Consider the following 24,401-nt stretch of genomic DNA (forward strand, 5'->3'; position numbering starts at 1 on the left):
GACTCCGCTAGGAAGGATACGAAGGACAGCACAGTGTCAATCGTAGCCACCCTTTTGTCCAACTGCTTTCCCAAATACCAATGACAGAACCTGAGCCATTTACTCCTGTATTGGGATCTGGTTGAGGGTTTCCTGGCTGCCTGGATAATATGCATGTTATCCACAGACAAGTTAAAATGCTCTAAAGACCTGAACTCGGGCACCATGCTGCCAAGCTGAGCGATTGTGGGGAGGGGTGCCACATCTGCTGTGAAGATCAGGGGTCACTGGTAACGTGATCTGCGGATACACCGACAGGTGTTGAAGTTATGAGAACCAAAACCTAGCCGGCTACCAGGGGGGCTATGAGTAGAAGGGAACAGTTCACCGAGTTCTTCAGCTTCTAAATTGCTTTATGGACTAGAGGCAGAGGCGGGAAGGCATAAGCTCTCATGTTGTGCCATGGAATCTCAAGAGCATCCCCCAGAGAGGAGGCTCCCAGCCCCCCCTCTGGAGGCATAATGAGGAAGCTTCTTGTTCACCGCGGTAGCGAAGAGATCCACCTCCGATATGCCCCAACACAAGAAGATCCATGAGACGACATGCGCCTTCAACTCCCACTCGTAGCAGACCACTGTCCGCTGGCTGATGGCATCCACTGTAACATTCAGCTGGCCCGGGATGTGCACTGCAAGCAGCCAGACACCATGAAGCACGGCCCACTCGCAAATCTGGATGGACTGGTCCACCACCCCAGGGGGGAGAGCGGGGGGGATGGGTTTGGGTGGCGGGGGAGACTTCGTTTCTCCCTTGCTTGTTGATGTAATACATCAACACCACATTGTCCATGCGTATGCGGACCACCTTGTTGGCAATGATCGGTCTGAATGCCCTGAGCGCTAGGAAGATCGCCAGAAGCTCCAGATTTATGTGAAGGAGCTTGTCCTCAGGCGACCAGAGGTCCGAGACCTGGACAAGATTCAACGTTGCACCCCACCGCAGGAGGTAGGAGTCTGTCGTGATCGTCACCTTAGGAGCTGGGTCCTGAAACCCCGGACCCACCGACAGGTTGTCGAGAGATGACCACCATTCCAGGTCCACTCTCATGGAAGCCGGAATCATTATCAGCTTGGAATCCGGGTCTGCAGCCTGACGCCAAGAACTCTGAAGAGCCATCTGGGTCCGTCTCATCTTGAGACGAGCAAGAGGAAGAGCCAGCACACACGAGGCCATGAGGCCCAGAAGCCTCTGGAACCACCAGACCGACATGCTCTCCGAAGGCGCAAACATCTGACACGTGGCTAACAGATCCGCCATTCTGTCCCTGGTCAGGTACACTCTACAATCGATCGTGTTCCAGCGAAAACCCAGGAAAATCAGGTCCTGCGAGACCGTCATGGAAGATTTCTGCAAGTTCACTGACAGCCCAAGATGGAACAGTAGCTGAAGGATAGACTGGCGATTGCCCGCTGCTTCCAGTGGACAAGTGATGCGTGAGAGCAAGTCGTCCAAATATGGATACACCTGGATACCCTGGAGACAAAGATAGGCCGCAATCACCATCATCTTCGTGAAGACACGCAGCGCCGAGCTGAAGCCAAAAGGAAGCACTCGAAACTGGAAGTGTTCCTCTCCCACAGAGAAACGGAGATATCTCCTGTGTGGGTTCCAAATCAGAATATGCATGTACGCATCCTGAAGATCCACCACACTGAGCTAATCGCCCATCTGCAAGGAGGACCGAATCTGGCTGAGCGTGATCATCTTGAATTTCCCAGTTCAATCTTTTCCTACCCCAAGAGAAAGGTCTAGGATGGTGCGCAGGCCAGCCTGGTTGGGTATGGACACCGTAAACAGCTGGGAGTAGAAGCCCTCCCCTCGTTCCCCGAGAGGAACAGGTTCCACAGCTCTGAGGTCCAGAAGTTTCTGAACCTCGGCTTTGAGGGAGGGCGAGCCCCATAGCTGAAAAGGAGGGTTGACGGGTGGGGTAAGGGGTAGTGGTAAACCGAAGCCCGCCCGAGCGACTGACAAGACTCATCTGTCTTCAGTGATGGTCTGCCACGCCTCCCAATGAGACGCAATGCGTCCTCCCACCGGGGTCTCGGCGGGCGCGGAGAACCCTCATTTAGTAGGTTTTTCGGTGGTGTTGCCACCTGAACCTGAGGAGGCTGAGGAGCGGGAAAAAAACTGCATCTGTTGCCTACGGCGATTGCTCTCCGCAGGGGTATCCACTCTGCGAGATTTTCGGTCAAGGAAGCCCCTAAAGCCAGAGGAAGGTCGACTTTGCGACAACGGTCTCTGGGTTTTGAAAGGAGTCTTAACAAGGACCGACAAGGACTTAGCCGTCTGAGTGCTATCCTTCGTCTTGGTGAGCTCTACATCTGTTGTAATAATAATAATAATAATAATAATAATTAGGCATTTATATAGCGCTACGAACCCTCAGGTTTCTGAGCGCGGCTTATTGTTACCCACGGTGTGGGGTGCTCATTTATCGACTTCGGAAGGATGAAAGGCTGAGTTTGGCCCCGCCGGGATTCGAACCTGCGTTAACAGGCTCTGCACGGATGTCAAAGCGAGCGCTCTACTCGCTGTGCCACTTGACCGGCCTAGAATGAAAGAGCTCCTTACCATCGAACGGAAGGTCCAACACCTTGTCCTGCACTTCTTTTGAGAATTTAGTTGCATGCAACCACGCCTGCCATGAGGGATCAACCCCGAGCATAAGGCCCCCGAGCCGAGGTGTCTACCTGATGAGCCGCAGCCTCCTGGAGATCCTGGGCCAAGACCCTGGCGTCGGATAAAACCCCTTTAAAGTCTTCCAGCTTCTCGACCGGGATAAACTCCTCAAACTCCGACAGACCTTTCCACATCCGCATATTAGCTCTCGCTAACACCAGTTCGGCAATGGCCTGCCTGAGCTGCAAGGCCGAGTTGGCAAACATTTTCCTCCGAAGGGAGTCAAGGAGCTTGTCCTCCTTTCCCAGAACCTGAGTAGCCGTCAAGGAAGAGGACGCTGAAAGTGGCTGTGGCCACCACTGTGGAGGAGGGGGGCGGACAAGACGACAGGGCCACCTCTTCTGAAGAATGCAGCCTGTATCTCGCGTCAATTTTCTTATTGACAAAACGTCCAGAGTGTGGCTTTTCCCAGGCCCTGTGGACCTCGGCCAGAACGTCCTTCTGCAAGAACAGGCCGGTACGCTCCAAAGGAGACAGGGTGAACGCCCCAGAAAGCACGCCCTCCTGCAGAGCAGGTGCCTCGGGCACCGGAACATCTAAGAAGCACATGTCCAGTGGTCACTGCGGAGTATTGCATTTTGTTTTTCGTAATCGAAAAGGGGATGTCGACAAGGCGTGTCTGTAACACTATCCCTATAGTGACGTGTGTTGTACCCACAATCCCTCACGCGTCGAGGTCCCTCTGTTTGTATCTTTCTGCCCTGAGGGAGCCTTCTAGACGTGAGTGAGTACAGAAAAGAGAGAAATATAGAAAGATGTCTATGTTCCTTCCATCCAAGCGGGGAGGAAGGGTGGGCGCATGTGAATCTAAGCAGATACAAACATCAGAAATGCTTTTACGGTAAGTAATGCATTGTCTTCTGATGTTTGTTAATCTGCTTAGAATCACATGCTGTGCATAGACTAGCGAGCAGTACCCGGAGTTGGCGGTGGGTTATGAGAAGGAACAGTAGAGAAAAGATGTCTTAATACTGCCTGCCCCACCTGGGAGTCAGATCTAGAGTGTGCATCTAGACAGTAGTGTTTTGTAAAGGTGTGCACAGAACTCCAGGTAGCCGCTTTGCAGATGGACTCAAGGGGAACATTTGCAATGAATGCTATGGACGCCCCCGTGCCTCGAGTAGAATGTGCTCTTGGCCTAAAGGGCAGTTCTCTCTTAGCAAGAGTATAGCAGAGAGTGATGCATTGAACAATCCATCTAGAAATAGTGGACTTTGAAACTGCATCCCCTTCTCTTCCTGCTGCCACCGAGACGAAGAACTGATTAGTCTTCCTCAGTGGTCTGGTTCTTTCCATGTAGAACATGACCGCCCTGCGGACATCTAGTGTGTGCAGAGTCCTCTCTCCCAAGTTGGAAGGGTTTTGAAAGAACGCTGGTAGTTCTATCGACTGGTTTACGTGGAATTTTGAGATGAATTTTGGGGCAAACCTTGGGTGAGTGCGTAGAACCACTATCTTTGTGAACTGTAACAAAGGGGTCTAGAACAGAAAGAGCCTGTAGTTCACTTACTCTCCTGATGGAGGTGATAGCTATTAGAAAAGCAGTCTTAAGAGTGAGGTCTTTAAGAGATGCTTTGTGCATGGGTTCAAATGGTGAGCCCATGAGTTTGGTAAGTACCACGTTAAGGTCCCATCCGGGAGCTGGGTCAGCTATCGGGGGGTGAATTCTCTTTATTCCCTCCATGAAGGCCTTTATAACAGGGATCTTCCACCACGACACTGAGTTGGGAAGTGGTGTATGCAGAAAGTGCCGCTAGGTGGACTTTAATGGAATTGAACACTAGACCTGAATCCAATAAGTGGGTCAGGTATAGAATAATATGTGTGGGAGAGCAGTCAATTGGGTTGATGCTCTTTCCTCTGCACCAAATGACAAATCTCTACCATTTGCTAGAATAGCAGTGGCGAGTGTTAGGTTTTCTGGCCTCCCTGAGGATGTCCATGCATCTCTGCGGGAGCTGTAGATGTCCAAATTCTATGATCTCAGGAGCCAGGCTGCTAAGTTCATGTTCTGGGGGCATGGATGCAGAGTCCTGCCCCTGTCTTGTGACAGCATGTTGTACGGGCAGGGGAGTTTCACTGGGGGAGATAGAGACATCTCCATCAAGTGAGCGAACCATGGCTGCCGGGCCCACATAGGAGCCACCAGTATCATGGTTACTTGTTCCTGGTGCATCTTGTGTACTACCTTGTTGAGAAGGGGAGTCGGGGGGAAAAGCGTAAACAAATCTCCCTGACCATTGAATCGACAGACCGTTCCCCTTGGATTGGTTCGGGGGTACCTGGAGGCGTAACTTTGGCATTGTGAGTTCTCCAGGGTTACGAACAGGTCTATTTCTGGGAACCCCCATTGCGTGAAGACGTCGAAGACGATGTCTTCGTGCAGTCGCCATTCGTACTCTTCGGGCAGGGGGAAATCTCTGCTGAGTTTGTCTGCCAGCAGATTGAGTTCCCCTGGTACATGTTGTGATAGAAGGAACATATTCTGTTTGAGAGCCCACTTCCATATGTTTTGGGCCAGTTTGGACAGTCCTGGAGAGTGGGTTCCCCCCTGTTTGTTGATGTAATACATGGCTGTGGTGCTGTCTGTAAGGACCATCACTGTCCTGCCCTGTAGGTGTTCCTTGAAGGCTTTTAGCGCCTTGAACACCGCTAGTAGCTCCAGGTAATTGATGTGTTTGGATGCTACGTTCGGAGTCCACTCCCCGTGAGCAGTTTGATGGGATAGGTGAGCCCCCCATCCTGTGAGGGATGCGTCTGTGGTTAGAGTGGCTTCCGCCGCGGGTGTGGCAAAAGGTTTCCCTTTTTCTAGGTTTTCCTTTGTCCACCACCGTAGCGAGAGAACTAAGGCCTGCGAGACCACTACTAGGTCGTCCCATAGTCCGCTGGCCTGACACCACTGGCTGTTGAGCCACTCCTGCATTGGGCGCATGCGCAGGCACGCGTGAGGTACCAAATAAATACACAACGCCATCATGCCTAGCAAGCGCATTGCTTTGCGTACAGTCACCTCTCGACCGGCCACATATTGAGGGATCTGAAACAACATGTTTTGGACCCTCTCTTTGGAGGGGAAGATGAGGCCGTCCTTTATTTGAATTAGAGCCCCTAGGAATTGTTTGATTTGGCTGGGGTCTAGGCTGGATTTCTTTTCGTTGATGGAGAAGCCCAACTGGAACAAAAGGTCTACAGTCTTCTGGGTATTGGAGAAGCATGTTTCGTAAGAATCCCCTGTTATGAGCCAGTCGTCGAGGTAAGGGTAAACTGGGATGGACAACCTGCGCAGGTGGGCCGCTGCCACTGCCAGTACCTTCGTGAATACCCTCGGTGCTGATGCTATCCCGAAGGGTAGCACTCTGAACTGGTAGTGTTTGCCCTCTATCATGAACCGGAGGTATTTTCTGTGCGCTGGCAACATTAAAATATGAAAGTATGCATCTTTCATGTCCAATGTGGTCATGTAATCTCCCTGTGATAGCAGTGGGATTACTTCCTGTAGGGTCACCATACGAAACTTTTGGGGTTTGATGAACTTGTTCGCTGGGCGCAGATCTAATACAGGGCGCATGGTTAGGTCCTTTTTGGGTACAAGGAAGTACACTGAATAAATACCTTCCGTTACCTGAGATAGAGGCACGACCTCTATGGCTCCTTTTTCCAGCAGTTGTTGTACTTCTTGCAGAATTATGGCAAGATGTTCCGGTGACATGCGTCGTCCCCTCGGGGGTTTGTATGTTGGGGAACTGTTGAATTCGATGCAGTATCCGTGGGCTACGGTGGAAAGTACCCAGCGGTCTGACGTTATACCCTCCCATGCTGGAAGAAAGGAAGTTATCCGGCCCCCGACCGGTGTTGCATGGGAGGGGACGCAAATCTTCGCGTCACTTGGTGTTGTTAGGGGCTTGGGAACCTCTGGGGGTGGACCCTCGCCCTCTTCCTTTGCCCCGGTGCTGTCCTCTTTGGCTGTACTGGCCACTATTGGTCTGGAAATTGGTGGCAGGGTACTGTTGCTGCTGGTTTTGTTGTTGGCTTTGGCCACGAAAAAAGCGTTTATTGCCATAGCCGCGCCTGGTAGCGGGCTTAGAGATTTGGTCAAGAGTTTTGATCGTATCGAACTCTTTTTTAGCCATCTCCAGAGCCTCATCCACCGCTTTCCCGAAGAGGTTTGAGTCTTCAACAGGTTTATTTATTAAAGACGCCTGTGTCTCCGGTTTGAACCCCGAGTTGCGCAGCCATACGTGTCGTTTTAGGACTATTCCCTGAACTAGGGAACGTCCCGCAGTTTCTGCCGCATCCAGAGAGCTCTTTACAATACTCTGGTTGACCTGGGTTCCTTCGCCAATAGTTGAAAGCAGGCGTGTACGTAATGGTTCCGGCGCTTCTTCGGCGTCTTTGCGCAGTTTGGCCCACTGCGCGACCGCATAGCTAGCGAGCAAAGAATTGTTGTTGGCAATTCTTGCCGAAAAGGCGGCCGAGGATGTAATTCTTTTTGCAAGGGCATATAGCTGCTTGCCCTCCTTGTCAGGTGGCGCCTCACTGGTGGAAAGTGGTACCCCTGCCCTCTTTCTTGTGTTGGTTACTACCAGGGAATCCGGAATGGAATGTCCCCTGATGTACAGCGGGTCTGAGGGTGAAGGAGTGAAAAGTTTTTCAATTCTAGGATTGACCCCTCTGATTAGTGCGGGTGTGGACAGCGAAGGGATGATTCTTCTCTTCACCGAAGCGAGGAGGGGAATTGTCTGACTGACCGGGGGTTTCTCCTTAATTACCCTTTCTACAAAGTCTAATTCAGGGGAGAGCTCCCCAGTGTCCAGTTCGAAGTGTGCTGCTGCTCTGCGCAACAGGGCATTAAATGTGGGTTGATCGTCAATGGGAGACGTATTTCTAACAGGTGAAATGTCAGGAGGATTTAGGTTTAGGACATCAGTGTCTGAATATATTGATGGTGATTGCCAGGGGTGAGAAGGTCCTTCTTCTGGATTTTCCCCGAAGCCTTCTCCTACCAAGTCTGGGCTGTCTTCCAGACCTTCCTCCTGGTTCAGTCCGTCTTCCTCGTCCATAAAATCATCCTCTTCCTCAAGATAATGTTCTTCCCCAGTGAGGTCATACACACTGTGGAAGTCTGAGGCTGTGTCCTGGTGAGGATTGACTAATCTTGGAATTTTGGCCCTGGGGTCCTCCTGAGGCCCTTCTCTTATTCTCTTTGGAGTGGGAGGGTTTTGGGCATTCATAAACCTCTCCATTCTTTCCATGCAGAGATGGAGCCTTTCCATGGTTTCATGGGGTACCCCTGAGCGGTCTAGTGGGGGAAAATTGGTGTCTTGTAGCTGAAAACGACTCGACCTCTCCCATAACGTCGAGGAAAGTGTCCAGTCGCCCTCCGAAAAGCCTTCAGGTGTGCTAGGAATCCCTTCGACTGAAGGAGATCGTCCCTGTGTTTTCGGCGTGTCTTTCGACCTTTGCGTAGCGCTCGACGTGTCTTTCGGCGTACGCTTGTGGGCGTCGGCTACCACGATCCTCGCCAAGCTCTCAGCGACTCGTTTGTCAGCGGAAAGCTGTGGTTTCGACGTTACTGGTGTCGAACGCTCTACGGCGGCATGCGCCTTCTGCTGATGCGCTCCGGCCGATGATTTGGGGGCGGCGCCCTTATTTGCCGAAAGCCCAGTCGCTGGTCGCGGCTGCGGTTGCGAGAGGGGCTTCGAACCCGAACGGTCCGAGGAGGCCGCCGGTGAAACCTGCGACTCCTTGGGCGCCGATGCTCTCTTTGCCTTCGGCAAAGACGAGCCATGGGTTGTGTGCTTATGTGTGGTCTTGTATGCGTCAGTGTCGCCGGGGTGTTCATCCCCATAAGCAGGGCGTGAGCCGAGCCCGTCGGGGCCGGGGACAGACGACGAAGCGCGTGTGCGCTCTCTAGGGGGGTTTACGACTTCCGTAGCGGAGGTCGTGGTATCACGTTCCTCGTCACTGTTGGAGGTAGCGACGGTGGGTGGAGCGTCGGCCTTCGACATAGCGTAGGCCGCCCACCTTTTGACCCTACGGTCTTTTAGAGTCTTCGGCTTAAGAAGCCGACAAGCCGTGCAACCTTCCTCCTTGTGATCGAGGGGCAAGCAGCGGTTACACCGTGAATGCTTGTCCTTCCAAGTAAACTTGCCCTTGCAAAGCGGGCAAAACCTAAAGGGTGTCCTCTCCATAGCCGAGGCAATAAAACGTGATAACCACCCCAAGGGAAAGGAAGGGGAAAAGGAAAGGCATTCTCAGAAAAGAATTAGAGATGTCCCACGACCCCCACTCTCCCTACTGTATATGGCCTGCGAGGCCAGGCCACATGTTCGGCAACGCCGAAGGATCTCCTCGGCTCGTCCCCTCCGTCAAAGATCTTGCTCGGCGGAGACAGCTTCACAACAGCGTCGAGGGGGGGGGGGGGGGGGGTCGATATGTTCTATATTAATATAGGAAAACGACCAAAGGTCGAGGAGATGAAATCTGCAATGTCTCTCGAGGAGCTCTGCGTAAAGGCGACCAGTAGCTGGGCGGAAAAAAACAATCTGAGGGACCTCGACGCGTGAGGGATTGTGGGTACAACACACGTCACTATAGGGATAGTGTTACAGACACGCCTTGTCGACGTCCCCTTTTCGACTACGAAAAACAAAATGCAATACTCCGCAGTGACCACTGGATGTCGGACCTATGCACAGCATGTGATTCTAAGCAGATTAACAAACATCAGAAATATATATATATATATATATATATATATATATATATATATATATATATATTCTTTTTAAGTCTACATGTCCAGGGATAAGAGATTAGAGAAATATACTTGCCCAGTAAAACTAAATCTACTCGTGACCTACATTCATTAGATATGGCACTCCGGCAGCATGCCATCTGTAAAAAATACATAGATGCTTAGACATTAAAGCAACACAGCATGTTCAGACAGAACTAGAACCTTTACTGAACTGTGTGTCTATATAGGTAACAATAAAGTAGGGCATATCAGAGGCAAGATAAATGCATATATTACTTGGATAGCACAATGTAGTTTTTAAGCTATGCTGAAGAATATAGAAAATTCATTGTTTTAGCAAAGCTTATTAAAATAAAGTAACCAGATCAAACTTTCTAGCACATCCATGCACTCATCTGCAATTGATAGAAATTAGGCGATTTCATTCTCACTTCAGTGGGTGCGGGAGGAGTGACGAAGAGGCGCATTGAGCTTTACGGTCAAGTTGGTAGGTTTGTTACCTAGTGCTGAAACTGAATATGAGAATTCCACAACCTGTGTGGTTACAGAAATACTGCTTACAGCTTGAGAATTTTGACCAGTCATGAGACCAAAGGCAGCCAAATCGCAATGGTTGCAATATTGGCCTTCTAGCAAAGACTGGTGGAATATAGAGGCAATTACTAAGGGATAGTTTGGAAAATGGAACACTATTTGTTAGGACTGATTTTCTATACTCTGGCCTGGTGGACATATATAGAAGACAAACATTGCTCAGTGACCGGGACAAGTCTCAAGAGGTGGTGAGCTTGTAAGGGGTCCACAATAAGTTCACACAGCGAAAAGCCAGGGAACCCACTTAGACAATCAGTTATAAAAATACTAATTTTTCATAGTGTTATATGGCCATAAATAATATCTCATATCACACAACACTATATGAATACATATAACCAATCACTGGAGTAGGGGAAAATACATAGCAAACCCCTGGAAAGGAAGTATTAGTATGCAGCACTACAGCTCCACAGAGATAAAACACTAACTTTAGAGGTTCATCCCTAAAATGCATAGGGCCTTGTGCCCCAAAGTTCACCCAAGTTTCACAGTTTTTTTTCACACAGGAAACAATTAGTGTAGGGCTCTTGGGGTTCAATGAAGAGGACAAGTTATTCTAACTAACCAAAGTGTCCACAACTTTGAGTGCTTGCGAGAGCAAGCAATGGCAACATCAAACTGCTGTCAAAGTTTCTAAAAGTTACCAAACTTTTAAAAGGGGAAATAGGGTTTCAGGTAAGTATAGTTACAACTCTCCCCTGTACTCAGATTTTGCGTAGGACTTGGCAGGTCTGCTGAAGAGGTTCTGAGGTTGCTATTGCAGATGTCAGCTTCAGCATTTGATGCCTTTGGGGTTGCAGGTTCGAGCACTTCTACAGTCGGTGAAAAATGCTGGTGCAAGGTCCTCAGGTTGGCAAATGCAGAACTCCTCTGTACAGGGTACTGTATGCAAGAAACTGTTTAGCACGACGGCCACCAATGCACGGCTATGCAGGGTGACACTTACCGCAGTCAGACTTTGCCTCTTAACCAGGGTCCCCTTGATGCTGAAACCACAAAATATGGCAGAGGTGAGTCTTGTAGAATAAGCCGCCAATCCCCCAAGTTCCAGGCCTCAAGGTGGAACACCGACGCCTGCAGCACAGTCGCCCAAACTCTGAGCTCGTCAGCCACTGGGTGGTCCAGGGGCCCTTCCGAAGGCTCTCATTCGCAGGACTCCAAGCTGACATCAAGAATGGATGTTCACTCCACTCCAAGGGTCACAGCTCCTTCGCAGGACTGCTGGAGATCTTCAACAAGACATGGCTCAATCAGGACAGCTGAAGATGGTCGCCAGGCTTTCTTCCAGCAGGTCCACAGTCTCCTTGCAAGTCTTGCAGCTGGACAGGATACTTTGCTCCTTTGGTTTCTCCCAGGATCTCTCTGCAATGGGTGCAGGTGGTATGTTATCCAGAAAGACAGGTAAGAGCCAAAACTCTCACTAGCCACTCAACAATCTGGCCCTGTCAGAATTCCTCTTCACTGGTTGACCCCGTAGTGTAGAAGAAGAATTCTTCCCACCAATGTATCCCTCTGAACGGTAATAACTCACATACAGAGGGATCAATTAATTGAAAGACGTTTTCAAGGATATTTGGAATTCCCTCAGAGACCACGTAGCTGTTTAGCGATATACCAGATATCGAGTTGATTGGCCTCAATCTCGCAGGCTTCGGGAGACAATGGAAGTATTCTGCAAAAGATAAACCTCTCTAGTTACTTAATCCTTTTCTTTTCTCTACAATGAACAATCGGATAAGTAGAAAAGACACAAAGACTCTTACCAGAAGGAATCCAGGGTTTAGCTCTTCGTGGAAAATGTTCGTGATGTAAGAAAACGGCACAGCCGATGCTGTCCCGCGATGCAGCGGAGGCTGTCCCGCGGTGAGGATGAAGCAGTCCCGCGGTGCAGCGGAGGCTGTCCCGCGGCGCAGCCGATGCTGTCCCGCGATGCAGCGGAGGCTGTCCCGCGGCGAGGATGAAGCAGTCCCGCGGTGCAGCGGAGGCTGTCCCTCGGCGCAGTCTATGATTACCAAAAGCAGTCCTTTTAACAGTCCGGGTCAATCCAAGCGAGCAAAGTTAAACACAAGGAAAATACGAAAACCAATTCCAAAATCAGAAGGCACGGGTCAAAATACCGGGAGATCACTGAATTCCAAAACAGACTAGGACAATCCACAAGCAAGGTCGTTATGAAGGCAAAGGTTCAGGTAATTAGATAAACTAGATGCAAGAGAAACAAGACGTAGCTCCGAGAAAACTAAATCAGAAGCACTGAGCAAGCCAAGGAGCGGAGTTATATATCCAGTGTCACGTGATCACCGCCGTGAACCGAAGCGTACGTTGCGTCTTCTTAGCAACGTATCACTAAGTCTCCATGGTAACCTCCAGCCACCTCGGAGGCCCGTAGATCGGGATCTTCCTTTCTGTGACCCATAACGTGAAACCCGATTGAGTACCGTGTTCTTTGTGGGGACACGAAAAATACGTGTCCCATTCCGGGAACCTGAGCGCATAACAGTACCCTCTCCCAAAGATGGGCCCCGTCTTCTCGAGGCCCAAAACTCAGATATCAACTGAGGAGCATGGATATGACCAACAGGTTCCCATGTCCTATCCTCCGGACCATAACCTTTCCAGTCTACATAATACATCCTGACACCCCTGGAAACCTTGGTGTCCAGGATCCTGTGGACTTCATACTCCTCCTCACCTTGCACAGACAGGGGAGGCGGACGGGAAGGGAGCGAGGTACCAGGATGAAAGGCCTTGAGAAGGGACACATGGAAAACAGGGTGTACTCTCCATTTGGCAGGGAGAGACAGTCGTACAACGACAGGGTTTATTACTGCTGTGATAACGAAAGGACCGACGTACCGCGGGAGAAGAGCACGTCTACCAGGGATACGCAAATTCTTAGTAGAGAGCCAAACATGACCCCCAACCACATACTTAGGAGACGTAGAGCGACGGGCATCAGCGTATTGTTTGGCAGTAGAGTGAGCATTGTTCAAGTGTAACTTAACCTGTGACTGTATCGAAGCAAGTTGCCGAATGCAAGAGGAGGCTGCAGGGTGGCGAGCAGGTAAGACCGGAGAAAGAGGCATTGACCTGGGGTGTCTGCCGTATAAAGCAAAAAACGGCGAAGAACATGTAGAGGTATGGAGAGAATTATTATATGCGAACTCTGCCATAGGAAGCAAGGATAACCAGGTGTCCTGGTACTGATGAGTAAGACATCTAAGGAACTGTTCCATTGTTGAGTTGAGGCGTTCTGTCTGTCCGTCCGTTTGAGGATGGTACGAGCTGGAGTACCGATCATCAATACCAAAAGAAGCAGTAAGAGATTTCCAAAAACGAGAAGTGAATTGCGAGCCCCTATCAGTAATGATAATGAAAGGGAGACCAAAGGAGCGAAACACATGTTTAAGAAACAGATCCGCCAATATAGGAGCAGTAGGAAGTCCTTGACAAGGTACAAACAAAGCCAGTTTAGTAAAGTAGTCAATGACCACCCAAATGGTATTAAAGCCCGAGACAGGGGGCAAATCCACCACGAAATCCATGGAAATCATATGCCATGGATAATCAGGAACAGGCATAGACTGAAGTAAGCCGACAGGTTTGGAACGAGGACTTTTACATTGTGCACAAACGTAACAACAAGCAACATGTTTAGTAACATCTTTAGCCATAGAGGGCCACCAGCACCACCACTGTAATAGATCGATGGTTTTCGTAATACCCGGGTGTGCTGATAGCATCGAATCATGACACCACTTGATGGCCTTCGTACGCATATCCTCGTCTGGAAGAAACAGAAGACCCTTGATATGAGGTAACCCTTGTATGACTTCAATGTCGAGTCTAGTGATTTCCCCAGGATTATCTCTCGCCCAATCTTGTAATCCACCCCTCAAGGTGGGTTGTAACGTACAAGCGCATATCACTTGGTGAGGTAATAGCGGACGACCATCAGTACTTGGAGAAGACGACTCGCCATGAATGCGTGAAAGTGCATCTGCCTTCGTGTTTAACGAACCCGGCCGGTAGGTAATGGTGAAATTAAACATAGAAAAGAATTCATGCCACCTAGCATGCCGAGCAGTGGAACACTTAACGGACTGTAAAGCCATTAGATTCTTATGGTCGGAATAAACCTGAACAGGGAATGCTGTACCCAATAAGTGATGACGCCAGGTCAAAAAAGAATCCCGAACTGCTAACAACTCTCTTTCCGTTATGGTATAATTCCGCTCATAGGAAGTCAATTTCCTTGAATGAAAAGCTACCGGATGCAACCCCTTGGTTTCAGGACACTCCTGAGACAATATGGCACCAAGAGCAATGTCTGAAGCGTCGGCCTCTACTATGAAAGGCAGATTGGGATTTGGGTGTTGAAGTACCGGAGCACTGGTGAAAGCTGTCTTGAGAGTCCGAAAAGCCTGTTCACACACATGGTCCCAAATGAAAGCCATTTTGCTGCTCGTCAAAGATGTCAAAGGAGCGACCAGAGTGGAGAAATCCTTAACAAACCGCCTGTAAAAGTTTGCAAAACCCAAGAAAGATTGCAAGGCTTTCAAAGAGTTGGGCGAAGGCCATTCCAGGACTACCTTGACCTTGGACTGGCTCATTTGGATTCCTTTGCTGGTTATCTCATAACCCAAAAATTCCACTTCCGAAGCATGGAAAACACACTTCTCTAGCTTAGCAAACAGATTGTTCTCACGCAATCTGTGTAATACACGGGAAACGTGTTTAACATGTAATTCGTAGGATTCGGAGTATATTAATATGTCGTCCAAGTAGACTATAAGGAACTGGTCCATCATGTCATGAAAAACATCGTTGATGAAATATTGAAATGTGGCGGGAGCGTTACAAAGCCCAAACGGCATGACTCTGTATTCAAACAAGCCATACCTGGTTTTAAAGGCTGTTTTCCACTCGTCTCCACTACGAATTCTTACTAAGTTGTAAGCACCGCGTAGGTCTAATTTGGTGAATATAACAGAAGAACCCAACTGATCCAGAAGCACTGAGATGAGAGGAATAGGATATTGGTTCCGAACAGTAATGGAATTGAGAGCCCTATAATCAATACACGGCCGGAGATCCCCTTCTTTTTTAGGCACAAAGAATAAAGGAGAGGCCGCAGGTGAACGAGAAGGGCGAATGAACCCAGTTTTCAACGCCTGATCAATGTAATCCTTTAGAATGAGGTCTTCCTTATGGGTTAATGAATATATTCTACCGGAGGGTAGTTTACCCCCCGGAACCAAATCAATAGGACAGTCGTATGGTCTGTGTGGAGGCAAAACCAAAGCACCTCCTTCGTCAAACACATCTTTGTATGTTGAATATTCATTAGGCAATACACTGGTGAGAACTGCTCCGACAGTAGGAGCGATATCAAAAAGAGAACGACACGGACTACTCACTGGGAGTTTGTCCTTCCAACATCGGCTCTCGCAGAACTCTGACATAAGTTCTATATTGCCCGAGTGCCAATCAATGATAGGGTTGTGCAACCGTAACCAAGGAAGACCCAATATGAGCCGGAACTGAGGTGCAGAGATAAGATCAAAAAAGATGATTTCGGAATGCCCCTTTAAGGTTTCCATTTTCAGATTCTCTGTCTGGTGGATGACCATTCCAGAAACCAAGGAAGAACCATCAACAGCATTAACCAAAACGGGATTTGCTTTATCAATGGTAGGAAGACCCAGATTCTTGGCGTATAAAGAATCGATGTAGTTACCTGTAGCGCCAGAATCTATGATTGCTGTGGCTTGAACTATCTTGTCATGTGGTAACCTGAAGATTACCGCTATTTCAATTGGTTGAATAGCTATGGAATCCTTGGATACGTAATTGCTCGGCAACTGGACTCCTTTCATTGCCGAGCTCTCGCGTTTCCCTGTTTCTTGGAAGGTTTCTTAGAACAAACTCTCAACAAGTGTTCCGAAGATCCACAATAGAAACATAGGTTGTTCTTCTTTCGATACTCTCTTTCTTCTGGTGAAAGAGGACCGCGAATAGCTGCCCCAATTTGCATCGGTTCGGATGTACTGGGAGAAGGTAAAGGGTTGACTTGAACTTCCGGAGTTAGACCACGTTTCTCCCCTTTTCTAGCAGCTTTCCGAGCATCTATCTGAAGAACTAGTTCCAGTAGTTCCGGAAATGACGTAGGTACTACAGGTACTATAGCAAGGGTATCTTTGAGGGATTCAGACAGGCCCTTATAGAACAATGAAGCCTTCTTATCATCAGGCCAAGCCGTCTCAGCGGCTAACTGATTGAATTTGGCTATATAAGCCAACAGTGTCATATCCCCTTGTTGCAAACTTAGTAACTCCAGTTCCATGACCTGGGCTTTATATCGAGTATCAAACACCTTCCCCATGGCTTCAATCAAAGCGTCACAATCGAACAATAAGGGACTACCCTCCTCCAAAAGAGGATTAGCCCAAGCAGAGGCTGTACCCCCCAGATGGGACAACAAGAAGGCTGCTTTAGTAGCAGAATCAGGAAAAGAGCCTGGCCGACATAAGAAATGTAAACGACATTGATTCAGAAACGTTCTGAACTGTTTCGGATCCCCATGGAATCTTTCCGGGGGAGCCAATGGAAACTGGGAAGTAACATACACCGGACTGACCCCCGTCTGTGCAGGTTCAACGACCGGAGGTGTTGGTAAAACCGGTGCTGCATGAGACAAGGGTTGTATGGCTGTCTGGAGCTCTAGTATTTGTTGTTGAGTGGCGGCATGAGCGGTAGCCATATCCGATCTTAAATCCGCTACTAACTGGAGGAGGTTAGCTAGGGTCTCATTGGGGTCCATGTTTAAAGGCTTCTGATTATGTCAGAATTCCTCTTCACTGGTTGACCCCGTAGTGTAGAAGAAGAATTCTTCCCACCAATGTATCCCTCTGAACGGTAATAACTCACATACAGAGGGATCAATTAATTGAAAGACGTTTTCAAGGATATTTGGAATTCCCTCAGAGACCACGTAGCTGTTTAGCGATATACCAGATATCGAGTTGATTGGCCTCAATCTCGCAGGCTTCGGGAGACAATGGAAGTATTCTGCAAAAGATAAACCTCTCTAGTTACTTAATCCTTTTCTTTTCTCTACAATGAGCAATTGGATAAGTAGAAAAGACACAAAGACTCTTACCAGAAGGAATCCAGGGTTTAGCTCTTCGTGGAAAATGTTCGTGATGTAAGAAAATGGCACAGCCGATGCTGTCCCGCGATGCAGCGGAGGCTGTCCCGCGGTGAGGATGAAGCAGTCCCGCGGTGCAGCGGAGGCTGTCCCGCGGCGCAGCCGATGCTGTCCCGCGATGCAGCGGAGGCTGTCCCGCGGCGAGGATGAAGCAGTCCCGCGGTGCAGCGGAGGCTGTCCCTCGGCGCAGTCTATGATTACCAAAAGCAGTCCTTTTAACAGTCCGGGTCAATCCAAGCGAGCAAAGTTAAACACAAGGAAAATACGAAAACCAATTCCAAAATCAGAAGGCACGGGTCAAAATACCGGGAGATCACTGAATTCCAAAACAGACTAGGACAATCCACAAGCAAGGTCGTTATGAAGGCAAAGGTTCAGGTAATTAGATAAACTAGATGCAAGAGAAACAAGACGTAGCTCCGAGAAAACTAAATCAGAAGCACTGAGCAAGCCAAGGAGCGGAGTTATATATCCAGTGTCACGTGACCACCGCCGTGAACCGAAGCGTACGTTGCGTCTTCTTAGCAACGTATCACTAAGTCTCCATGGTAACCTCCAGCCACCTCGCAGGCCCGTAGATCGGGATCTTCCTTTCTGTGACCCATAACGTGAAACCCGATTGAGTACCGTGTTCTTTGTGGGGACACGAAAAATACGTGTCCCATTCCGGGAACCTGAGCGCATAACAGGCCCACAGGGACCCCAGCAGTGGGCCAATCGGGACCACTGGTGGCACAACTCATGAATAGAATTCAGACACACTGAACCCAGTTTGTGGATTGGGACCAGACAGTCACAGCCCACTACCTGGCAGCAGAAACACATGGCCCTGCAGTAGCCAGCGAAAAGCCACTGTTTTCCCAGGCAGTAAAAGTCCATACAAGGATTTTCCTTGCCTCACAGGTCAGGAAGAAAGATAAGTGACAAGATGGCCAAAAGACAAAAGAAAAACCTTGTGGCACTGTTTGAACACTTGCCACAGTTGGTAGCCAAACACGGTATGGCTAAAGTAAAATACACCAAAAAATAGCAAAAGGTAACTGCTGCCACCAACTTGTCTCTTAGGCACACCTGATTAACTAAAAATCCACTGAGTGTTACTCTAGGGTAAAATAAAAAGTGTACGCCATTGTGCAATGCATCTTACAATGCAGTGCAATGATAAAAAGTCACCAATGTAACAAGACTAAGGGAAACAATGCTTCCCAGTATTGACCGCCTGAAGAAAACAAAATTTTTCCCCATGACAAATTAGCAGAAGCCAGTGTAGTGAAGCTGATGGCTCAGATTCAAAACTAAAAACAAAAGGGTGTATGCAAATGGAGGGAAAGGTGATGTAAAGAGAAACCTTTCCTAACACTATTCCAACCAAAGTTTCTTGAAAGTGACAAGCTGGTGAGGCTTGTGGTAGCTTTTGAGAAGAACTCTTGTTGTCTTGGTCCAACTCCAGCGCAAGTCGACAAACGTCTTCAAGCATTGGAAATTTATTGAGAGCTTGAAAGCCCCAGATGCAACATCAAAGGCAAAGATCAAAAGCAGGTATGCCTCCCGCCCCACAAGGTCACACATAATCTGCTATAAAAGTCCTCTCTGAAGTTTCTTCTCTGGTGTAATTAATGACCGCACTGAAAAACCTAGCAGATACACCCAAGGCATCAAATAATAATTAAAGGCTTACCTTCAACTCTTGATTCCAAATGTTTATCCAATTCTGCATCTTTTTTCACTGCCTCTTCCAAAACCTTTGGGGCATTTGAAAAACAAACCAATACAATACTCATGTTATCGCGACTCCCCTGCACAACAAAAAAAAGGGAAATTAATTAGTTCAATTGAGTTATTGTCTCTGCTTAAAAAAAATGATTTAGACGAGTACTTCATTTGTAGCAAGTAAAATTTACTCTTGTAGCTTAGTTTCATTGGGTCATGTATCCTGTATAGACTTCGTGATGTTGAAAATGTCTTAGCAGATACAGAATCGACACTCGGAGTGAAAGGTGGAGACTACTCATGTGACCCTTTTAAGGTTAAAAATGAAGGGTTGGGGGGAAATGGGAGGATATTTTCCTCGAATTGGGGGGGTTCTTTAAGAGACCCACAGTACATTTAAAACACTGCAACATTGTTAAAACAGGTACGAATATATGTCTATCAAACATCAGCAAAGTTATGGTGAGTTTAAAAAGGCTTGAAAAAAACATTTCCATAAACCATTTTGTCTAATTTACATACCCACAATGCTTGGCTCTGCACGCTAGGTGTACTTCCAGCGATGGTTACCAAGTGGCCTTGTGGCATGCATGACTTGACTCCAATGGATTATATACAAGTTACTTACCCGTGGTAACCTTCTGATTGAATGATCCTCCCAGTTACTTACACGTGGTAACCTTCTGATTGAATGATCCTCCCACGTATTACTAATCTTTGAAATTCCTTTCCAGCTTCAGATTCCCCCCCCCCATCCCCCCTTGACAGAGGGTGCTGTGCACTGGTCTCGTCGACTGAATGTCCCTCGAGGGCCTCGGTCCAACAGTCAACGTCATCACCAGTATATGCAGCATGTGCAGTGCCCGTTGGCTTCAGTTCTGTTTCTCCCCTCTCTTTAGAGCAATTACTAGCAACAGCATAGACCTTAGTGTACTCTAAAGGAGCGTAAAGTGTAAACGCACAAACTTTCTACAGTGGGGTAAGCTGGGAGGGGCGATGAGGAATACGTGTGAGGAACATCAAATCGAAAGAATGTTACCAGGGCCAAGTAACTTGTTCATCGAATGGATTGTGTCCTCCCACCTACTTCTCATCTTTGATAGACTCCCAAAGCAGTATTTGTTTTGGTCGGTGGGAGTACGAATTGACTTGTTCTTAAAGGTTACCATGGACAGAATTAAGGACAGCTTTTATCAAATCCTCCTTCCCAAGTGGAAGTTGAGTCCAGACAAAGTGTGGAAGGTAGGCAAAGTGGCTTCCGCACAGATGTCCTTAATTGGCACCCCATGCTGCAAATAGAACAGGCCCTCAAAAGGGTTCTACGTGATTTCGCCGAAGAATTTTTCAACGTGGGACTTTTCATCGCCACGTTTTCATCCACCAAAACTTTTTTTTACATTTTATTTATGGGGGGGTTCCCCCCATACTCCCCCTTAATTAAATAATCATACCCCAACCGCAACAAAACACCCACCAAAAAATATATTTTTTTTAAAACGAGTTTTGGTCGATGAAAATGTTGGCGATGAAATGTCCCACGTTGAAAAATACTTCGACGAAATGTGTGTATACCCTCAAAAGAGTCTTTACCAGTCAGTCTATAGCATTCCCCAATAGCCAGAACAATTACTTGCCAACTGGTAACATTCATTCGATTGGATGTTCCTCCAACGTATTCCACATCTTTGACAAGACTCCCAAAGCAGTACCAGAAAATGCAGGAGGGAAAAGAATTTGGAGTACCCAATCAGATGGCAGAATAAAGAACCGCCTTACCAAAGGCCATATCTTGACCATGGATCGAATCCAGGTAATGTTTAAGAAAGGGGTGGATATAAGCCCACATGGCTGCATAACAAATATTCCTAATAGGAACTCCCCATTGTAGGGATATGGAAGTAGCCACGCCCCTACTGGAATGAGCTCGCAAACCTTCTGGAGGGTCCTTACCTGCCAATCATTAACATTCAGTAATGGTGAGGATAATCCACCTGGACAAGGTCTGTTTGGTAATAGCCTGGCCCAATCGGTGTCCAGTATATCCTACAAAGAGGTGATCGTCCACTCTGACCCTGGACATCCTAGAAATATAAAAGCTCAGAGCTCTCCTTGGGTCCAACCGATGGAGTCGCTCCTCTTCCTTACCAGGATGAGGAGGATAGAAAGATGGAAGAACCACTTTCTGGCTTAAATGAAATTCAGACACTACCGTAAGTAGAAAGGAAGGACATACCCTCAGTACAAGCCTATCCTTGTGAAACACAGTAAAGGGTGGCTTAGATGAAAGTGCCTGCAATTCACTCACACTGCAAGCGGAAGTAACCGCAACCAAGAACACTGTCTTGAAAGACCGTCTCAAAGGGCGAAAGTGCAAAGGTTCAAACGGAGCACCCATCAGGAATTTCAAAACCAAATTCAGATCCCAAACATGCCCTGGAAAGGGGACGGTGGGAACACATTAGTGAGCCCTTTAAGAAATTGGAAAATCAAACTAATCTTAAAGTAAGAACATTCTTCACACGAGCGCTTGAAGATAGACAGCCCCACCAGGTAACCTTTAAATGGTACCCACTTGAAGGCCCCTGTGTGCCAAAGAAAGTAAAAAAAGACAAAACCACAGGAATAGAACACTGAAAAGGATCAACATTTTGTCCTCTGCACCAGTCGCAAAACTTACACCAACTATACAGGGATTTTGTTGGTGGCCTCCAGGCCGAAAAAAACAACACCTCCATCACATCCGGGCGGTCCCAATCCTTATACCTTTCAGATACCAAGCGTGAAGGTTGAGAGTCCTGACCTCTGGATGGACTGCCGAGAGTGAAATTCCTTGCTGGATTACCCAGAACCAGAGCTGCATTGTCTCTCTGCTCAATAGGAGTGGCCCCTCCCCCATCCCCTTTTTGGTTAAGGTAATGCATGACCACTGTGTTGTCCGTCATGATCAGGACACTCTTCACCTGCACAGACAGCAGAAAAGCCTTCAGGGCCAGCCTGATGGCCCTCAGCTCTAACCGGTTGATGTGGAGTTTGGACTCTGCTGGCGATTAAGTCTTCGGAATGAGCTCCCCATCCTGTGAGGTAAGTGTCCGGCACTACAATCACCTCCGGCCACGATGGCCAAAACGGCTCCCCCTTCATCAGGTTCCCCTCATTGGCCACCACAGAAGATCCTGGGAGACCGAGATTGGAATCTGAACGGGATCCGACAGCTTGCTTGAAAACTGCGACCACTGCACCTTGAGGACCCATTGTAGGGATCTCATCCTCAGCCTGGCCTCTGGCACCAGAAAAATGCAGGATGCCATGAGGCCAAGCAACCTTAAGAATACGAAAGCTGGGAGACTCTGGGCAGTTTGAAACGTGTCCACCATCTGCACAATGTGAGGAGTCCTCATCTTGGGAGGCAAACACTTCCCCAAGGACGTGTCCAACACAGCGCCGATGTTCTGCAGCTGTTGGGAAGGTGTCAGATGCGACTTCTTGAAATTGAGGGAGCGGCAGGTGAGACCAAGGTGATCCAATGCTTGCTCAGGAGAACGCACACGGATCAGCCAGTCGTCCAGGTAGTGGTAGAAGTGAATCCCCCCCCTCGCCAGAGATACGCTGCCACCACCACGAGCTTGGTGAAGACCCTCCGGCGGAGGTCAATCCAAAGGGCAGGACATTAAACTGAAAGTGCGAGTCGACAGCCGCAGACCTCAGGTACTTTCTGTGCTTGGGATGAATCGGCACATGAAAGTAAGCAACCTGTAGGTCCAGAGACACCAACCAATCCTGAAGTTGAAGGGCCTGGAGGACTTGAGAAAGAGTGACCATTTTGAACTTGACCTTCCTGAGAAGGTTGTCAAACCAACGCAAATCCAGAATGGGTCTCAATCCCCAGTCTTTCTTTGGAATCAAAAAAATATGGGGAATACCACCCCTTGTTCCCCTCTACTACAGGCACCAGTTCTATAGCGCCTTTCTCTAGCAGGTCAGGATTTCCTGCACAAGGAGTGGATCTGGAAGCTTCAAAGAGAGATTCCCCGGTGAATTGTCTTGAGGCCGCTGTAGGAAGGGAAGGCAGTAGCCGTGGGCTATGGTATCCAGAACCTATGCATCCGAAGTAATGGCTCGCGATTCTTCGAGATGCTGAGACAATCTGCCCCCAACCGGCAAACCATGGGACATGGCCTCATGACCTTTTTGGAGCGGCTGCGCCTGAAAGCAAAATGGCACCTGCCTGAGCGGCTTTGGCAGCTCTATTCCCCCCCTGACCACTTTTTTATGCTGACCCCTTCGACTGGCGGCTCCACTCGTTCTACCAAAGGAGGAGTAGTAACGGAAAGAACCTCCCCTCCACTGCTGTCCCCTAGGACGAAAAGGAGGAGGTTGACGCACAGCTGCGCTTAAAAATTTCGGCACAGCTTTTGAGGTCTGCAACCTCTCAAGGCTCTCATCAGCCGTGCTGCCAAACAAATGCACGCCATTAAAGGGCATGTTCAAAAGACAGGCTTGCACATCAGGAGCAAAACCAGACTTCCGCAACCACGCTAATCTGCGTATAACGGTGCTCGCAGCCATGGACCGGCTAACCCTGTCGGCTGTGTCCAAACCCGACTGAAGGGATTCACACATGGCATACTTCCCATTTTGCATAAGAGCAAGAAACCCATCCTTTCTTCCCCTTCATCTTTCCATCATGAAGAGATTGCCTTAACTCTTCCAACTGACTATCACATGAAAACACAGGAGCCACATCAGGGTCAAAATCGAAATCGGACCTCTCCTCCTCCTCCTCCTCCTCATAGATGTCATGCAGAGGGAGATAAAAGTCCTGTCTCGGAACAGCCGAGGGTCTGAGTCCTTAACAGGCCTTAGAGACTTGGAAGTAGCCTTCCTTGAAGAATCCACCGTACCAGGGACCTCCGACGGCAAATCCCGGACAAAAGGCCTTGAAGGCGTCACGGCGCCAAGGGCTGGTACGAAAGCAAAGCTTCGACATCCGTATACGACGGACACGGCATCGACACCGACCTCAAGCCCTTAGCAGGTTTCTGCAGTCTTGCTGGGGACGAGGACCAAGACCAGGAAGCACGTCTCTTGCAACCATCCTCGGCCTTGTCCGAACGGGACCGCAAAGGTTCCCGATGAGGATCGCGCCGAGGACCCGAGCCAGAAGGCGCACGAATCACGGATCAAGACCGTTCCTTGCCGGCTTCGTTAGAAGGCACAGACGGAACTGTGCCCTGCGATTGGAAAATTGCCAACATCTTCTCCCTGAAGGCAGCCCATTCTTCCGGAGTCGAGGACTTTGTTGGACAAGCCACTTTCCTTGCAGCTCCATCCTACGAGGGCGATGGGTAAGGCAACCAGTGACAGCGCTTCCTAGAATGCCAAGATGAGGACAAATGGCGGGAACCA

At 48.7% G+C, this 24,401-nt stretch overlaps 1 protein-coding gene across 2 annotated transcripts in view; it reads right to left on the reverse strand.

The window, feature by feature from the left end:
- Window positions 1-24,401, reverse strand: part of PPM1B (protein phosphatase, Mg2+/Mn2+ dependent 1B) — a 416,865-nt gene that overhangs the window by 218,134 nt on the left and 174,330 nt on the right. For both annotated transcript variants that reach the window (XM_069608458.1, XM_069608457.1), the window contains exon 3: window positions 18,964-19,081. In XM_069608458.1, the coding sequence (XP_069464559.1) occupies window positions 18,964-19,081 (118 nt within the window). The remainder of the gene's footprint in view (window positions 1-18,963; window positions 19,082-24,401) is intronic.

The sequence above is a fragment of the Ambystoma mexicanum genome, chromosome 4q (assembly GCF_040938575.1).
Source record: "Ambystoma mexicanum isolate Mex_15411 chromosome 4q, UKY_AmexF1_1, whole genome shotgun sequence".
In the NCBI taxonomy this organism is placed as follows: Eukaryota; Metazoa; Chordata; class Amphibia; order Caudata; family Ambystomatidae; genus Ambystoma; species Ambystoma mexicanum.